The sequence below is a fragment of the Pinus tabuliformis genome, chromosome 1_2 (assembly GCF_031772625.1).
Source record: "Pinus tabuliformis cultivar Carrire ecotype Pingquan chromosome 1_2, CPIR1, whole genome shotgun sequence".
NCBI classification, from domain to species: domain Eukaryota; kingdom Viridiplantae; phylum Streptophyta; class Pinopsida; order Pinales; family Pinaceae; genus Pinus; species Pinus tabuliformis.
The window spans coordinates 1,081,131,216-1,081,150,877 of record NC_142298.1 but is presented as its reverse complement, the minus strand read 5'-3'; the positions used below and the strand labels follow the sequence as shown (position 1 = coordinate 1,081,150,877).

The following is a 19,662-nucleotide window of genomic DNA, read 5'->3' as shown; positions in this document are numbered from 1 at the left end:
CGTTTGCTTCCAATTTTGCATCCATGTTCACATCCTCTTTTGCATCAAATATTGCATCTATTTTTGCATCCACTTTTATGTCAGGTTTATGCATTGGGTTTTGCATCTCGTTTTGTATCTACTTTTGCATCTACTTACATTATATCCATTTTTTGCATCCAATTTTGTTTTGCCTGTTGCATCAATGTTTGCTTCCACTTTTACATCCATTTTTGCATCTTATTTTGCATATTTTTTGTCTATTGTTACATCCACTTTTGTTGCACCATATCTTGCGCCTACCATTGCAACCACATTTGCTTCCACGTTTGCATCCCCTATTGCATCTACTTTTGTTTCATCCATTTTTTCATATACTTTTGTTTCCGTTGTTGCATCCACATTTGTTTCACCACAATTTGTGCCAAGTTTTACACCTACCATTGGACCCATGTTTGCTTCCACTTTTGCCTTCATGTTTGCATCCAAGTTTGCATTGACAACTGCATCTACTTTTGCACCCACTTTTGTGTCAGGTTTTTCATGTTTTTGTGCATCTACTTATGTTGTATCCACTTTTCATCCAATTTTACTTCTATTGTTGCCCCCATTTCTATGTTCGCTTTTGCATCCCTTTTCCAACACTCATCATATTTTCTGAATTGATGATATTCCTTATGGCATTGACAATTATGAACAATTGATGACAATGATGAAAATGAAGATGATGGCGATGACATGAATTGTGATTATGATGATAAAGACGATAGGGGTTACAATGACAATGATGATGATGGCAATGATTATGATGATGATGATGCTAATGACGTTGGCGAATCTTCCCAATTTTAGATGTTGTCATTGTCACAATCATAAGCATTATCTTTGGTGTCATGATCATCATTTTCATCTAGGTCATCATCAAAAACAATAATGGCATGAATGATGATGATGCATGATTACAACAATGTCGATAGAAATTACATTAATGATGATGATGGGGATGATAAAAATGACAATGACGATGATAATGGTGGTGATGATGATCATCATCGATCATCTATCAAAAATAGAGTTGTTATTTCTCTTACGTATATCAATGTGTCCTAAACAACCCTTTTCTAGCACTGATCACATTTTTTGGGTTGATGATATTTCTTACAACATCTACAATTATGAACAATTGCAAACAATGTCCATAATGATGATGATGATGGCATGAATGGTGATTATGATGATAATGTAATGATGGCAATAACAATGACAAGGATGATGGTGATGATGATGACAATGATTATGATAATGAGAATGACCTTACAATCTTATGGATTCGTGAACAATTACTAGTTTCAATACCATCTTCTGGATACGTATTACTATCATACTTTTTAAATTTTCTGTCTCTCTTGAGGTATCTTACTATAATGGTGTTTTCAACACTAGAAAGATATCTTGTTGTAATGGTGGTTCTAATGTTAGCACTAGCAAAGTTTAGTAGGGAGGATGCTATTACAAGAGGAATTCCTTCTAAGTGACTATGGCATTCAAAATGAGGCTTTATGGGCTGCTTGTTAACACATGTTCTCATGCTCATATAAAATTAATGTGAAAAGTTGCTTTAATTGGTTCCCATGCATAATTGATATTGATAATGGGGTGGTATAAAATTGTAATGGGCATATCCGTTAGTTAGTTATGATGGGTCAACAACATTGAAACCATCCAAGTGACATTTCACCTTGGAACAATCGTCGCTCGTGCGAAAACACGAAGTTTATGTAAATGAAAGTTGTGATTGTAGTGGAATTAAAACCATCGAGAAATATCAAAGAAGACGTTGCCTACCAGTTTTGAAAGGCTACCAAGGCATTGAACAACTATTTGCGTTAGGATGTAGTGAGGGAATCGAAGGAAATTTGGCAGCCCTAAGTTGCCATTACTATTGCCAATCACACATTCAATAGTAACCATAAAAGGTAGCCACATATAAACAGAACCTCGAGGTGTTGACAGTCAGAATCTATTGTAATATCTTTGACGTATATATAGTTTTGTGTTTAGATGAGAATGAAGTGGGCTTCATCCAGGGTTCGGCTCAATCCTCGTCCATTCCATGCAGTGGTGTTTAATTCGCCAAGCAAGAGAATATTACGTGAGTGTTCAGAGTTAAATCAACAGAAATCAAGGACGTGTGATTGTCAAATTATTGCTCCTCCCTTATGATTGAGCGCTTGATGCGATGGTCATTATCCTTGGGTGATACTTTTATTCCCCATTTTCTATTGAAAAAGTAGCGTTTTTCTGTTCGATTATGATAGGATTGGATGAATGCCGGTTTGGGTGGATGTAGACCCATGTTTTTTTGTGGTGATCTTCAAATGTCTTGAGGATAAGAAAAAAATCCTTGACCAAGGTCCATGGTTTTGGGGATGAGTTGGTCTTCTAGTGAAGCCATGGTTTCCCAACTTCAATCCTCTCACTATGTTGCCGATGACTACTCTAGTATGGGTAAGATTCCCAGTTTTCCCATTCACTTTACCCATCTAGATCTCTTAGAAAAAGTGGGCAATTTTATTGGAAGATTCGTCATAGTAGACAGGGAAAGACTTTTGAAAGGCATTTTCACCTATGTTTGCATATGTGTTTAGGTAGATCCCAATGAAGTTTTGCGAGATAAAATTGAGCTCAAGTGGATGGGAATTGTGTATTCCCAACCCCTGGACTATGAAAATACAACTTTTCGATATAGGAATTACCAACAAGATAGACACCTTCAAACTGTCTGTCCCTTTCCAATAGGGGCTTCCTCCTTAAAGTCATCTAAGAACTCTAGCTGCAGTTGGAGGGATCTTAAGGAAAGAGAGGGATCCAAAATGTAACACCCCTCCCTTGTGTGTCAAACTTTGCAAACCTAAGCTGAGAAAAGCTAGGTATGATGTGTAATATAAAAAGTAAATACATTATTAATAAATTAATCACTTGGAAAAGCAAGACACCAAGAGATGAGATTCTTGCCAAATCACATTGGTGAATGGGAAAGGACAATTCTTTCATGGTAAAGCTTCTCGATTTAATTCTAGATAAGTTGGATGGATTGGAGATAAATATCCATTGAGAAAAACATAAAAGTTGTGCGGGAGAGAAAGGCAATCTTCTATGAGGAAAATCCTCATGGGAGAGAAAGGTGAGCTTTTATGAGATAAGCCTACGCAAATGGATAAAAAGATCCATAAAAGCGAGACACCGCTAATGGAAACCATATCATGAAAGAAGGTATTAAATACCCATTGAATAGATCAATTGGAGGCGGTTGATCCATGGCAAGAACCTCGACTCGATGGTGAACTGAAGAGTCATTTCTAGGTTGGGTAGCGGTGCTCTGTTTTCCAAGTGTCGTTCTCTCTTTTGATCTAGTTTGACTCACTTGCGTGGATTGTTCTGTATGTTGGTTTATTACCCTCTATGTTATAAATTCCTTAGCATATGAGAGAATTTGCTTGAGTTTTAAATGCACTGCATGTGGCGTTAATGAGATGATTTTATGGATGCACATAAATGAAATTCTAATTACAGTCACAGTATGTGGATCTTATGTAGAATTGGTGTTAACCTGTCTTTTGTTAAGATAGTGAATAGTCGTGCTTGAGCCGCTATGCAAATTTGTTAACTATGGTTAAGGCTCGACTGTATAAACTATGGTACAAGTTATTTGTGCTATGCATCCAATGCTGCGCTTCTGATTAATTGTGCATAATCCCTAAGATACACATGTTAACGTGTCATGCAACTGTGGCAGACGGATTATTGATTATGTATGATAAATGATTTTGTTTTGAAACGGTAGAGCCTATGGTTCGGGTTATCTAATATATGCATTATGCATTATAGGATGAATTGCATCCATTGAGGCGTTCTAATTATTTATTCGTATTGCATAAGATATATGTCGGTGGTACTTTCGGCCATGACAATAGGAATATGAACATGCTATATGGCAAAGCTAGTTATTGTAAATGGATGACCTGATCTCCATAAATGTTGGATTGAATCCTCAAAGGAGGGATACTCGAATGCGGGATATTGAATAATATTGATTGATTCCTCCTCTGTGATGTGATGTAGGCATGGGTAGAAGTGCTTGTGTTAGCTTGGTTATGAGGTAGTTGTATATGAACGCGTGTGACAACCATTACATCTAAATTTATTACAAGCTAAAATTAGTAAAGGAAACCAATATGTTGCCTTTAATACTGTGGCTAGGAGGTGTCTACTGAAAGAGGACCCAAAGTTGATCATAATTCATGGAACAAGGTACCAATCAACCTTAAGCACAATGCAAGAATAGGATGAAAACCTTAAGCATGACCACCAACTCATCGAATGGCCTTGAGGCTGCAATATGCAAGAAGAGGATGAAAAACATTGACTTTGAAAGCTTTTACAACTAGAGAACCTTAAAACCCCAACTCCCTCCTTAGGACAAGTGTATTTGAGTTTACCAAGAGTTGGCTTCCAACACACCCAACGCTCAATGCCAAACATGACATGGTACACTAAAACACAAAGACCGTAAAACCTTTCAACATATCGACAAAGTACACATTCTTCCTTGAAATACACATTCTAAGGAAACCCACAAATGACTTCTCCTCATTTTGAGGATGGTACCTAAGTTAAATTGGATTGCATAGGGATTTCTTAACACAGGGTTCAAAATTATTACAACAATATACTCATTAATCACTAAATATGTCATTTGTAGGAATTGCAGTTAGGTGGGGAGGATAACACTCCTATCCATTTTTAAAGCTACACCCAATTAATAAGTTCTCCATATGCCACAATAAATGCAATTTTTATGACTATAGTGACACATCCCTCGAGATTTCCTTCCACACCAACACTTTTATCCATGAACTAAAGAGTGACTATTTCATTATTATATTATACATACATGTTAATATAAGCATTAAAATTTGTATTCCTTTGTAAATAATGCTAGTCCAAGAGATACATTTGATCACCTTGTCTTGTATCCAATATCCAATGTTGACCCCTATATCCTTAGATCTAGAGTGAAGGTTTCATTTCTAATGTTGTGTTTGAGCTTAAATTCTAATTAAATATTTGGGTTAGCCAAGGTCATTACTTAACTTAATGGCTTTGTAATATACAATGTATCATATTTTTTTTAAGTTCAATTGGTGAGATATGTCTGGGGGATTGAACTTTCGATCACTTGGATACACAAGGGCTTGCCAACATGCTTTTTTCCAATTGTGCTACTATCCTCAGAAAATATACAATGTATCATATTAACATCCACTTAAACCAAATTGAATTTTGGGACACATGTCTCTTTGATGATGAAGGGAATCCAATTATGTGATGTCAAACACATTCCCTCACAAACACTCACAAAGACCCTACACTTTTTAGGGTTCGAACCTAGGTTGTCTGTTATGAAACCAACTCACAAAAAGATAGAAAAGATAGATCAACAACTTAGAAATCAGCCTCTTCGAGGGGGCAACCTCCTTTACATTACACAAAAGAACAAATATTGGATGATACAAATGACAAAGCCTCATTTCTATATATAGGAGTCTAAGGGGTCACAATATAATCAAAGTCAACATAACAATAATAATATAAGGGCACAAAAATAACAATAGTGGGCTTCTATGGGGCACAATAATAACAATATGGGGACAATAAGGGCACAACAATAACAGTAAGGGCCACAATGACACTAGTAATGGGGGAATCACTAGTGTTATAGGGACCTAACATTGTCTATATGGAAACACTGTATAATTTTGAATTTATTTATTGTAGATTTGTACATAGATGGATATTCCTTTCTTTGCATTTATCTTTTAGACTTCTTGCTTTCACCAATTGATTTAGAGCTTATGGAGTCTCAAGTAGCACCAATCCCCTTGCTTCTATTGGATTGAATAACATGATTTCTCTTTTGAAATCCATAATATCTCATTCACATGCTTCCTATTTCTCCCATAAGACTTTAGCACAGACTCCATGATCATGTTTGTGTCCCTCTTAATAACGCACTCCTTGGAAGGGGCCATAAAATCTTTTATTAGGACTAAACTTGGATGTCTCTTCTTTCTTGCCCTTTGATTCTTCATTCAATCATACCACCCATCAACTTGTTATTTTTCCATTTTTCTTATAATGACCTTTGTTGTTGGGAAGGTGCCTTTCAAGTATTTTGTCTTTGCATATAGATACACATAAAGTATCATTATTTTAATCTAATGGACGTGGTTGTTAAAATCACCAATATTTAATTAAATATGCATTGTTATACCTTTGCTCAAGTCAACTTCAATTCAAATTCTAACACGTGTGTATACCCTTCCTTGCTTAGTTTGTATATTGTTGTAAGTCCCCAATATATTTATGTTGGCTTTTGAAAGATCATCTCATCCCAAAATAAGTAGGGGGGATTCAATATTCAAATCCGGCAGAGTGGGGTTGAAGAAATGGATATTGAAGATGGATTCAATTATAGAAACTATCTTTTGAAAAAAGATTAGTTTTGCCCCAAAAAGAAAGTCCCTCCTTTGAGACCTTGCCACAACTTCCATAGTTGTGAAATTTTACAATAATAGAACCTCTAGAGTAGAGGTTTACCATATACTTAGAACTTTGGTTGGAATTGATTTGATTCTTGAACTCTTTAGATGATGACTAGAGATCATTAAATACATAGTTTGAATCGTTTGCTTGTAGTTATTAATGAACTTGTTAACCATCCATAGATGAATACTTCCCTTGCACATGTGCTTGATTTTGTCAATAATGAAAGAATCCTACTATGTTTTTGGTATATTCGACAAGACTACATCTTTAAAATAAAGAAGATTCAATTCTTAATGCTTTGCAATCCTGTAAGAGGGAGGGACAATCGAAGTCACGCAGGAGGAGGTATTCCCTTTGTTTAGCGAAACTCTACAGAGATAAAGCACTAAATGCAAGATTAACCCCTTGTTTATGTGATAATTAGGGAATATATATCTATTCTCTCAAAGATTAGTCTTATATATTCAAAAAGAATTTCTCATTTATTCTAAATAACACTTAACACTCTTTATAGAATAATTTCTCACCATTACAATCACAATAATCATTTTTCAAGGCAAAAACTACATCAAAACTTTTTGAATATGCAAGTAGATAATATCCACAAATGAAGATGAAAACATATTTTGAGCATGTTTAAAGTGGATTAAAATATAATAATAAAAGACACAACAAAAATCTTGATACAATAATAGCTCAAATAATTATCTTTAACAAAAATCTATTAAAAATTACTATAAAATTATAAAATGAAATTAACATTAATAAATAATCAATTAATTTATATAAAATCCCAATTTAATCATGAATAATTACTTAATTCTTTAAGTTCCACTTCAAAGAAAGCATTGACACATCAGCTAGAGAAGGGTGCATTATTGTTTTGGAGTAAGAGAAAGCATTGACACATCCGCTAGAGAAGAGTGCATTATTGTTTTGGAGTAAGAGAAGGGTGCATTATTGTTTCGGAGTTCTATGTCCGTCGCATCAATATTTTATTTGATGTGCCCAATTATTTTTCCAAAGTAAAACTATTATTCAGGTTAAATAATAGAATGTATAATATTTCACATTCTATAAAATGTATAATATTTCAAATTCCCGTTTTACTGAAACACAAATATATTGGCCGTCGATAACATGATCGGACGGTAGATATTCTATCCCGCCTTTAAATTCAAATCCTCTTGGTAGTTTGGCGCCATTGCGCGTATCCCTCTCGACGAGCTCAGTAGCTCGCATATGAACAATCATGGTTTGCAATCGCATAAACATTGCCCCAGAATCGATCCACGAGCCACCAGATCTCTCTCTGCACGACTTCCAACAGTTCATCTGCGTTTCTTCGTGGTCAAAACGATTTCAGAAAAGGTATTTTTCTGCAAGAGAGTGCTAAAATTGCAAAGCGCCATTATTTTCTTGTCGCCGTCATGAATCCTCTACGCCTTGTCCTAATGAAATTATTTAGAGTTCTTGATTGGAAAAATTTGCCATATTTCAACTTTTTGCCTTGCAGTTCATTCCCCAATGTCACTTCAGGAGCACGCAGGTAGTGATAAAACTTGGGTCTGGCATGCAACTGATTTCTCAGATGGGGAACTGAAGGAAGAACTCTTCTGCATTCGTCTTGGCTCTGTAGACAGTGAGCACTGTTCTTAGACTCTTCTAATCCTTGTTTGTATCATGTATGCGGATTTTGAACTCTCTGCTATACGGTCTTGTCATTCTCCTGTTGTAAGCAGTACTACCCGAGATAACTCAATTGACAAATGCCATTCCACTCTACTGCCCGAGATAACTCAATTGACAAATGCCATTCCACTCTACTGCCCGAGATAACTCAATTGACGTATGCCTCATGAGCTGCACTGAATTTTTGGATTTCTTACTTGAACTTGCTGGTTTTTAAAGGTCTTCCTTGAACGAGCTCTGCAAAAGGTCTGTTATCCGGGATCTGTACTAATATAGAAGCAGAGTTGAGCAATTAGAGGAGCATCTATGCTTTCAAAATTACCCAAAACTCTCACAAGCCAACTCCGACTGCCACCGACCTAGACTGTTTCATTTATACTGTGATATGCCTCTCCTGTAAACTTTCATATTTCTTTTGAGTACTAAGTAATTATGAAACATCGCGGCAACTGTTGTCAGGAACGGTGGTGGGGAAGCAGTAGAAAAGATGGATTGAAATATTCAACGCCCACTTAGGTCATTACCTTGAGTATTGGGCTCTTTGAGAGCCGAAAACTAAACCAGCCTTAGTTGCTGCTACTAATAGCCGTGTGCAACCTGCCCTTTTATTTTGTCCGAGGCCGATAAGGCAATTTGGTGTGTACTTGATGTATATATACCTCAGCTCAAATATAATTTAGTGGCAACCAGTTCCCTCGTTTGCATAAGTTTGTTAGCGTTCTATAATTGATGTGACAGTCAAATGTTTTTGCGATAATTGGGGTATTGCATTCTTCTTTGATTATTGGTCTGTTTCTTCGCGCTTCCCCTTGGTTTCGTATTTGAGTGGAGGGAATATCGTTTTAGTGTTGCATATATCCACATTAATCACAAATTTATTGACCAGACCTCAAAGTTTTTGATATCAGAGGTTAAGACGAAACCATATTTTACACTCAATTGATCCAGTTGTTAGTAACTTAGTTGTTTGATGGCTTTAATGAAAATTCAATCCACCAGTTTCCCTAATGGCCTTTTCCTGTTCACTAAACTGCTAAACAATCATTCTAACAATCATTCTAGGGAGTGATTAGGAGAGTGCACTTAGACACTTGTTGGGAAATAGTAGCAGTTACACTTAGGAGAGTATCATCATGTGCTGGCAGCCAAACTTATAGCAGTGACTATGCATTAGAGGCCATTGCAAACCTTTCAAGGCATAGTGAGAATGGGTTTTCTGTAAGCATTGAGTTATATTCTCCGATGCTGTCAATTCCCTGAATGACTGGTATCTCTTTTCTCCCTTACAAGCGCTTTCCTTTGACACCTGAGTTTCCCCAGATCAGCATCATAATACGAGATAGATCTCTACACAATTGTTCCGCTGAGAATGTTATTGATGTCCATGTGACATTTTTGTTGTTTTTTAGGGCAGTTTAACTGAGAATTTTGATGTTCACGTGACTTCTTTTTGGGCAGTCTGAAAGGTTCAGTTCAATTCAACGAGTTCATTGCCACCAAAACTTAAACAGTTGAAAGCTCAAAAATATCTGCAAACAAGCTTAAATCCTTTTTGACACGAGTGGATATCTTGTAGGGCTCTGTAATCGTTAGACTGTTTTTGCAAGCTCAGTGTGGTAGAGATGTTGTAATGTAATGTCCTCAAGCACTGTACTATGACTATAAATCAATCTGCAGAGGATGAGCAGTTCTCTGTTCAGTTCCATATGGATCAAGAGGGGTGCTTGAACCTGAAACTTGCAATACCAAGCGGTCAAAAACAAGTATCTCCTTCTCTTCCTACTAACATCCTGACAGAAAAGGCCAATCTGATGGTGAATCCATGCTCTTATGCTTTGTTAATACCAATACTCTTCAGAGAATGATCCCTTTAATATAGAAATTTGACCTTCTTTCTCCATGACTTCATCTTCTAAAACCTGTACTCTGTGCCACAAGTCAGTTGCCTCATTCCGGATGTTTAGAATAACCTGGTCTTTAGCTTCTGCTGCTTGCTTAAGCAATATATTCTGCTTGATCATATCACTCTTTTCGGCCCTTAGTCTGCACATTTCATCATGCATATGACATATTTTCCCTTTCAAATCATTCATCAGATTTTTGGAATGTATCAATTCAGCCTCAGTTTCAACCTTTTTGTAGTTGGCATTTTGCAATTGTCTATGCACTTGCAGGTGTTCAGTTTCTGCAAAAAGCAAATCTTGGTTTGCAACAATGGCTGCTAACTTTCGGGTTAACTTTCCCATCGACTCTTCACGTTTTGCAATCTCCATCTCAGTATTCAGTACGATGGAAGATTGTAGTAAATGATGCATCATATTGACTAAAAGTTCTAAACGCTCAAATCTTTACATTATTATGGTTTAAATAAATCTAACTTGACATTCTGTGATGGAACGAGCTGCCTATCTTTCGTGGCATTTTTGGGAAATTACATAATTCATGAAAATAGTGTTTTGTAGCATGCATTCCCATGTTCTTTGTTCTTAGATATTCTCTTCTTTCTTTTCCTTTATCTATAATTTGTTCGTAAACCATGATGACCCGAAGTTGGATACAATTGGGAAAAAAAGACTGCAGGAGATAATGGTACACAGAGGCCTTTTATGTACCAAATAACCTGTTGCTAAACTGTACATTCCATTGACAAAGAACTGCTACTATACCATCTTCTTTACTTCCTAGTATAATATCCATGTTTTCTTAGACCAGTGTTTTATCCACCTTGTGTTCATTTCAGGGGAACCACTACCAGGACAGTGCCGACTGGTTACAAGCTCAAGGGGAAGAAAAGAGATGAATTTCATAATCACATTCTGCTTTGAGAATGAGTTCTATATCTTGATGACTTTCATATAATCTAAGACCTCGTGGAGATGGTTTTTCTTTTTGGTTTTTTTTTCACACCATTGACAGACCCTATATTTAATTTGCATGTTTGCATTTTGAACTTCTACAGAATCCCAGTGGTATTACTAGCTTTGGGGCCTCGTCTATTTCTTCTCTTGGTTTTTTTCTTTTCAGACCTCTGATTCTAGGAAATCTATTGAGCACTTGTTAAAAGGAGGAAAATGATCTTGAACCAGATTCTCTCTTAAGAAAGAGAACGATACAAGTGCCTTGTGCTTATAAAATTTTCTTTTATTCTAGTTTAACAGATTATCATTAAGGTTGTCAATCCTGCATCCCTGCAGAGTTTCTGCATCAGGGTTGTGGGATTTTGTGGATCATGTGCACCAAATGTTCTCTAGCAAATAGTGCATCAAGAACAAATAATGCCCTGCGAGATTCTGTGTTTGTTGAATTAGATTCCAGGCTTCTAGAGCTTCATCCTATTTCACCCTACCAGTACTTTCATATTGCCTTGAAGCAAGCCCATGGTTTACTATTCACTATTCCTAAGCTTCATTTGAGTAACATCATAATGCTGCCTAAGTATCAGATGTTGCTGTCTGAGATCAGCCATTTCGACTCTAAGAGCTCTCAATGTTCCACCCATAATGATATTATCCTCTGTATTCTTGGAAAGTACCATCTGCAAGCCTTCCACTCTTTCAGCTAAAGAGCTCATCTGCAACGTGTATAAAAGGGCTTAATACATGATGTATTCTACCATTGATGCTAATAAAAATAATCCTTCAAAATAAAACTCTTAAGCTTCAAAATTACCTCCTCCTCTTTCCGCTGGGCAAGTGTTAGAAGATCCTCATTTATATTGAGGTAATCTGTAACATAGCAATTTAGTTGCCGTGTTTCTTTTTTGGCTTCTTCCACAGTTCCTAGGTCTTCTATTAGACCTTCACCTCGGGTTGGAATTTCTGATGCATCTTCAATGTGTTTTAATGGAGAAATCCCAGCCCACAGTTTTAACGATCACTACCCGATATCAGAATCTATTGGAAGCCCAGATATTTTATATGAGGCCGTTGATTTAGAGGAAGATCCGAAGATGTATCAAATTCCACAAACAAAGAGACTCGTGCCTTTGATCCGAAAACAGTAAGAACCAATTACAGTGATAACATAGGTTTGAATTTCTAGGCACTTGAAGCTTCATGAAATGAACAATGGAGATTGACTGCAAATATGAAGAGGCCCACCATGATGTTTAGAAGCCCCTCGAGCTTGAATCTCCCTTTCAAAATGGCCATACATGAAAAATTTCAAGCCCCTTGATGAAGCATCTTGAATCTCCCTTTCAAAATGTCTTACATTAGGCAGTTACAAAAAAAGATATATGCAGCCCATGTTTCCTGCTCCAGACAAGCCAAATCCCAAGAAAGCTTTCCTAACAACTTTTGGAACATTTTTTTTGTATCCTTAGTCATTAATTGATACATTTTTGGAATGTTTTTCTAAATGAGAAATTGTAGCTTGCCATTTCTTTTAATCAGGATATGAATAGTTTCTTGAAATTTTTAGTTTATTTTTGGAAAACGGTGTACAGTAACTTACAACTATACCTTTGACTTAGGTACAGTGCTATGATTGTGATTTTTATTTTTACAATTGTCTACTGGTTCCTATGCCTCACACTTATATCATTGATGGATTTGCCTAGAGAACCAATGAAAGCTTCCATCAGCCCCTGTTGCCTTTAGCTGGTCTCTTGCCTTTTACTAACAGACCTGGAGCCTATTCTAGCTTGAAAGAGCATTACGATGGACATATAACGTACGGAGTTGTCTCCATCTTTTTATAGCCTTTAAACTCTTCTTTACCTGTGAGTTTTCTATTCTTATCTGACATAACTGCTTGTGACCTTTGGGAAACGTTTCAACTTTCTCTTGTTGGCGTAGTAGCTACAGAGAAGGGTATTGTGTTTATGTTTCTCGAAGATACCTCTGCAAAGTCCATGAGTTTGGAAATTTTCATTTTAGTGAACCTATTGGCTTTAAACCTAGCTGCTTTTTTGGCTTGACAAGTCATCTACATGGGTTTTCTTGTAATGTACAAGTTATACATTAATTTGTAGTATGTACATGGGTTTTCTTGTCATGTACAAGTTATCCAATTAATGTATGCAATGGAATACTGTCAAATGTTCTTGGTATTTGCACAGTCATTGTTGAAAGCTTTATGGTTCATCTGCTTGAGTGATAGTAATTATGTGTTCTACTGCGTCATGGGAGTAATGACTGTGCTGAGAAACTTCCAAAATAAAGAAAGAATAACAAAAAAACACATTGTAGAAATATAAATAAGATAATAAGATTATTATAGAAAACTGTTGAAATATTATTATTAAAAGAAGATATGACAAAATGGCAGAGTCAGGAAGACGTCCCCTGAAGAAATTCTTTTTGCTGACCAAACAATAAAAGTCCAAATCATGTATATATCCACTAGGGTACATGTAGCTGTTATATAGCTTCATGTCCAAACATAAGCATAGTTTAATTGTTTTACATTTTAGTTTTTTTTTTGGGTATATTTTCCAGTTAATTTTGCCTAAAATTTGGTAGGTATCTGTTGGAATTATAACTTTATGCACTCTACAATTCTGTGACCAGCTGAATGTCAAGCAATTGAACCGCGATTTAAATCCTATTTTGTCAGCAATAAGTACTATACTTTGTCTTTATTTAGTGTAGAGAACCAAGCACTTATTCACTTATCAGCATAGTTAAGACTTGAGTTTAGGGTGGCTTTAATTATCTCTGGTAATAGCAAATGATACGGAGGATTGTGCATAACCCACCCCCTTTTTGATTCCAATAAGCAGAGGTGGTCACTATGGTAATCCGATTTCAATTTGTAGTTAGAAAATGGGGTCACAACTTTCCATATTTTTTGTTTTGCTTTGTCTTTTTACATCAAACAATAGTATATTTATTAGAACCATAGTCAACTAAACAAACAGGAAACAATTTATTTGACAGGTGGAAGAAGTGATAGGCTTAGAGCAATTGAATTGTAGGCCATGCTTCTTGACAAATTGATGAACAGATGTCTCCTTACTTGAAATTTAGGTTGGCACCATGGCACCATCCTGTCCATCATTATACACTAATCTTGTCATTATCTTCTTCACTGTGAATGACTGGCCTGTTCCCTGCAAATAGATCTGGGCATAGAGGAGCCAATCCAAGAACAGTAATCTCTAGCACAAGACAATATTAATGATCTAAATACCTAATCATGAAGCTTGAGTTTGATTTTTCTCTACTGGTTCTGAATCTCTGATTGAGGATCTCCCACTCGTCATTATCAAACCTTCTCCTTCATCATTGGCATCAGCTGCACTGCTGAGGTACTTTGGTTGGTTGTCATTGGACTTGAGAGCTTGAAGTTTCAAATGATTATAGTAACAGACAGCCAGAAAAGCCAGTCCACACCCACTCAAGTTTATGACTGTAACCTTTTCATTTATTACAGACAAAGATTATGTTATGAGCAGCCAGTCCTTGACAAGACCAGCAACATTCATAGTCAAGGCTGAAGTCTTTCCTATCAGAAGAAACACTGCAAGATTAAGAGCCAAGGCACAAGCAGAAATGTCATGTAATCCAAATCAAAGGAAGAGACCCTGATTATCAGAAATGGGTATTCTACTAAGGCCCAGGGGGTGCTGAGAAAAACAAGGCAACAAGGAGCAACAAAGATGTGATGGGATTCAACTTAATCCCTTTTGATGTTCGTGGAATTTGTATGAGAACCAATTGGGTAGTCTCACATGCAACTGCACTTAACTGGAGAATCACCTCCCATGCATTCATCTTGGCCTCCCCATAAGCTGAAATAGTAACTCCAATGGATATGGCCAACATATTGGCCTCGGGCTCACCTTTATAAGCTTCTTTCTTCAGGGAAACCACAATCAAATACACAACAATGGGAATTAGAGCTTTCAGCATTTGAAATAATGATACCGAGAGGAAAACATAGGCAGAATTTGAAAACCAGAGACCCAAAGAATACACTTATCAATACTATGGGTTCAACGAGCTTGAAGACTCTTACAATAGCAACAGCCAGTGTTGAGTAGAAGCCCATGTGAATCATGGTGGGACTGATCACACTAAAGTTGTCAAGCAATGGCAACTCTAATGGATATGGCTAACACATTGGCCATGGCCTCACCTTTATAAGATTCTTTCTTCAGGGGAACTGCAATCGAATGCATATCAAATGGGCACAAGAGCTTTCAACATTTGAAATATCGATACTTTGAGAGACATGCACCAAGGGCTGCATCATTTAGGATTTGTACTCAGTTTAGGTGTCATATTCAAGGGGAAGTTGTTATGCTTTCCACCACTTCATAGATTGTTAGAGTGATGAAACAAAAGAGGCTCCCTCTTGAGGCTAGATTATGTCATTCATATCAGCTGTGTTTTTGATGTCCTAGCTCAGCCAGGTCTTGCCAAAACTCTGTTGAGGTTCAAAATTTATTATAAACTGAAATGTCTTCACAAGAATTGACCTCATAAAATGCAATAATCACAAGATATGCCATACATGGCTGTGATTATGGCTCGCAAGACCCTTAGACTTTGAGCAATGAGGCTCGCAACATCACTTATGATTATGCACTCTACAATTCTGTGACCAGCTGAATGTCAAGCAATTGAACCGCGATTTAAATCCTATTTTGTCAGCAATAAGTACTATACTTTGTCTTTATTTAGTGTAGAGAACCAAGCACTTATTCTGCTCATCTATAGAAGGGACAATGGTTGTTTGCCTATGAGGTATAAGGAAATCCTATCAGATGTTTTGTATTTTCGTATGGAATTGAATCATACTCCTGCACACTGTAACATTCATATATATCATAACAAGTGAAACAACTCTTTAACAAAATGGAGAGGGGAGGTGCAAGTAAAACAACTCTTTCAAAAAATGGAAGCTCTCTCAAATCGGGCAATGATGACTCCAAGGACTGCCTTTTGAGTTCTTTAATTTCCTTCGAACTCTCCTCTCCTTTTAGCAGACATTTCAAGGGCAAAGATAATTGCATTTCTAGCCTTCCCATTTTTTGTTCCTTTCTTGTGGTGGTTTTCCCAACAATTTCCACCCTAAGTAGCGTTGTTGTGGACGAAGTTTACTATTTTCTTATAAATGACATTTTGCTCCTTCCTTCGAACGTTTCGAATAGCTTTAGGTACCATTGTTTCCTTTAGAAATGACGGTTCCATGTTTAATTCGTTGTTTCGTTATGATGTCCTCTCTTTAACCGCGGTGACCTACGTTTAGGTTGAGATCAGCTCCAATGGTTGATGGAAGAATGATTTGTCTAATTGTAGGATGTTGTCAATAGGTTTGTGCAAGGCTTTGTCTCACTAAGTGCCTTACAGAATAATTTTTACCCTTCACAAGTGGCTCCCACTCTCAACCCCTCTCCATTAAATCGACCCCTCTCCATTAAATTTGAACATGACATTTCATGAGTTAAATCCAACACAAACTACTTGATCCACACTAGATAGGTTTATTCTATTGTTAAATTTGAAAATGACATTTTATGGGCTAAATCCGACACAAACTGCTTGATCCACACTTGATAGGTTTATTCTATATATATATATATATATTTGTTTTGGTTACACTTAAACTACACAATTGTCATTGCTATATTTTTTTAACTTTATTTTTTCTCACTTTAGGAGTTACTTTTAAAACAACGCATTTTATTTATTCTATTGTTGTATATATATTTTTGTTTTGGTTACACTTTAACTACACAATTGTCATTGTTATATTTTTTAACTTTATTTTGCTCACTTTAGGAGTTACTTTTAAAAAAACGCATTTTATTTATATTGGATATATTTTTTAATTCCATTGATTTGTTTGTATCATCATTGGTTGAAGATCAACGAAAGTAATGTGGTGTCCGTGGCAGAAGATGAGCTAATGCGCATTCTCATATTGATGCGAAACTTTGTGCCTGGATATAAGCAAATTGTTGAGGGTGATTGGAAAGTGGCAGCAATTTCTTACAGGTCATATGATCTAGAAGGGAAAACTATTGGTTCTATTGGTGCAGGGCGTATTGGCAAAGAACTACTTAAGCGTTTGAAGGTATTCATTCTTAGGATCTAGTACTACTTCATGATGTTGCAAACTTCTTTTCAAAAATCAGTGCTCCATAATTATTACGCATGCATGTTGTTTGTTTCAAAATTTCAATCTAATAATAATAAACATTACATGATGTTGAATTGAATTGCGTTCCTTTGTACAACCCTTCAATTGTAAGCTTCTTTACCACGACCGTCTTTCTATTGGACCCGAATTGGAAAAGGAAACTGGAGCAACATTGGAGACAAATCTTGACGAAATGCTACCTAAATGTGATGTACTTGTCATTAATATGCCTCTTTCTGACAAAACTAGGTGCGCCTTATCACAATTTCATAAATAATCTCTCCCATTATTCACTCAAACATCAATAGCACCTATATATTTTGTAGAACTTGTGAACAAAAACCTAATTATTGTTTCTCTTGCCCTTTCCTTTTGGTTACAGTAGGGGAATGTTTAACAAGGAAGGTGTTCTCTACCAAGCCTAGCTTTTCTCTCAGAATCTTAACATCCCCTTTGCAAAGGGTTTCATTAGAATGACAACAACCCGCATTTAAAGCATTTCTCCACCCATCCTAATTAGAAATACAATTTTGGGTTCTCTACTAATTTTCTCCACACCCATTTAATCTAACAATGGACATAGAGCATGTATATTTATACTTGTGTGTTGGAAATACCATTTTATAATTTAATGTTTATTATTTTTGTTTTATTATTATTACTTGAATTTCTTCTTAACAAGTGGTTGTGTTTCTTTTGGTTTTAGTGAAAGTATGGGCTCCAATGTTGGCTCTCTTATTATGGAGTATAATTCATCTTTGAGAATTTTTCAATTATTAAAGTAGGTTAGTCAATTGCTTAAAATATTAAATTTATTTCAAAAAGTTTTTGTTACTTTATAGGTTAGACAATGGCTTGAAATATTAAACTTATTTCAAAATGTTTTTGTTACTTTATAGATAAGGCGTAGATTTCTTGGCTCTATGATGAAAATAATGAAGGGAAAATACATGTTAATATGTTACTTGTGCTCTTTGACTGAAAAATACACGGTGAGAGAAAAATGTATATTATGCTAATTGAGGAATGTTTTTCACTTGTCGAACTTATAGTATTGAATTTAACACACTAACACTTTACAACAATGAACTAACAATATTCATGATGAAAATAGCAATATGGAAGATTTATCTGCATAATGAAAAAGGCAATATGGAAGATTTTGATCACGTTCCAAGGCATTTCTTAAAATGTGGATGCGACAAAAGGTTGTTGTGGAAGTTGTTGTTTGTATATGGAAAATTTCTTGATCATTGTGTATAATCCTAATGTTGATAGATATGTCTACTAAATGCTTCCAGTTAATGGGGCATTGATTTGAGCATTCAATATATTTTTATTCTTTATCAAAGTATTCTTTTGTTGTATTTGTATTTTTCAATTTATGCCTTACGGCGTTTCCTTTGCAACATCTGGTGCAAATGCTAGTATATCTTACCTCATTTTATGGTTAACATTGTATAACAAAAACATGCGTTGTGTTATGTAATTAATACTAACATGTAATATTGATTTTTTTTGTCAGAATGCTATAGGTAATGATTGCCAAGACGATGATCCAAATTATGTTCAACATATATCAGGAGATGATGAGGATGAGGATGAGGATGATGGTGGTGAAGGAGGAGATGATGATGATAGTTGCGGTGTTGGTGATGATGTGGATCAGAGTAATGAGGATGGTCAAGATGATCATGAGGATGATCTTGGTGGTGGTAGCTAGGCATGCACATGCATTGTTTTTTATGAAGAAATTATTGTGTAGAATGACATTGTTATGTTTAGATGGGTGTTGTGAATTTACCCTATATCAATGAGACATTTTGATTTTGTAATCATACGATGAGTTTGATTTATGTATGTTGTTAATTTATCGTAGAATAACGATATTCATGAAATATTTTGATTTGTTAATCATATTTGAATTTTACTTGTTTTGATTAAAAATAATACTGATTTTATTAGTATTATGTTGCTATTTTATACATGTTTTGAAAATTGTTAATGACACATTGTTATTTTTTTGGATGGATGTGGTCAATTTCTCTTAAATTTCTTTACAAATGATTTTGAATTGTGATATCTGCTTTAATGATATTTAGAAACTATCATATATTTCACTATGAATCTATAAATGGGGTCATATATGTAAAGAAAAATATACTCTATATAAGAAGTCAAATGCGGATGTAACCATGGATGCAAAATTGAAAGTAAAATTGGATGTTAAACTAGGAATTAATACAAAATGCAAACAATTGACATACAAAGTGTTTTAAATTAGAAGTG

At 35.7% G+C, this 19,662-nt stretch overlaps 1 protein-coding gene across 2 annotated transcripts; it reads left to right on the top strand.

Annotated features, from left to right (window-relative positions):
- The first annotated feature begins 7,801 nt into the window (after positions 1-7,801).
- LOC149209890 (formate dehydrogenase 1, mitochondrial-like) lies at positions 7,802-19,340 on the top strand. Of its 2 annotated transcripts, XM_089394332.1 has the most exons (4): positions 7,823-7,959; positions 8,105-8,230; positions 17,129-17,307; positions 18,899-19,340. In XM_089394332.1, exons 2-4 carry the CDS (start codon positions 8,116-8,118, stop codon positions 19,094-19,096), a joined length of 492 nt encoding a protein of 163 aa, XP_089250458.1. In that variant the 5' UTR covers positions 7,823-7,959; positions 8,105-8,115; the 3' UTR covers positions 19,097-19,340. The 2 variants fall into 2 exon arrangements, with proteins under 2 accessions (XP_089250457.1, XP_089250458.1); XM_089394331.1 differs by lacking the exon at positions 8,105-8,230 and having other exon boundaries at positions 7,802-7,959; positions 17,098-17,307.
- Positions 19,341-19,662: the final 322 nt, after the last annotated feature.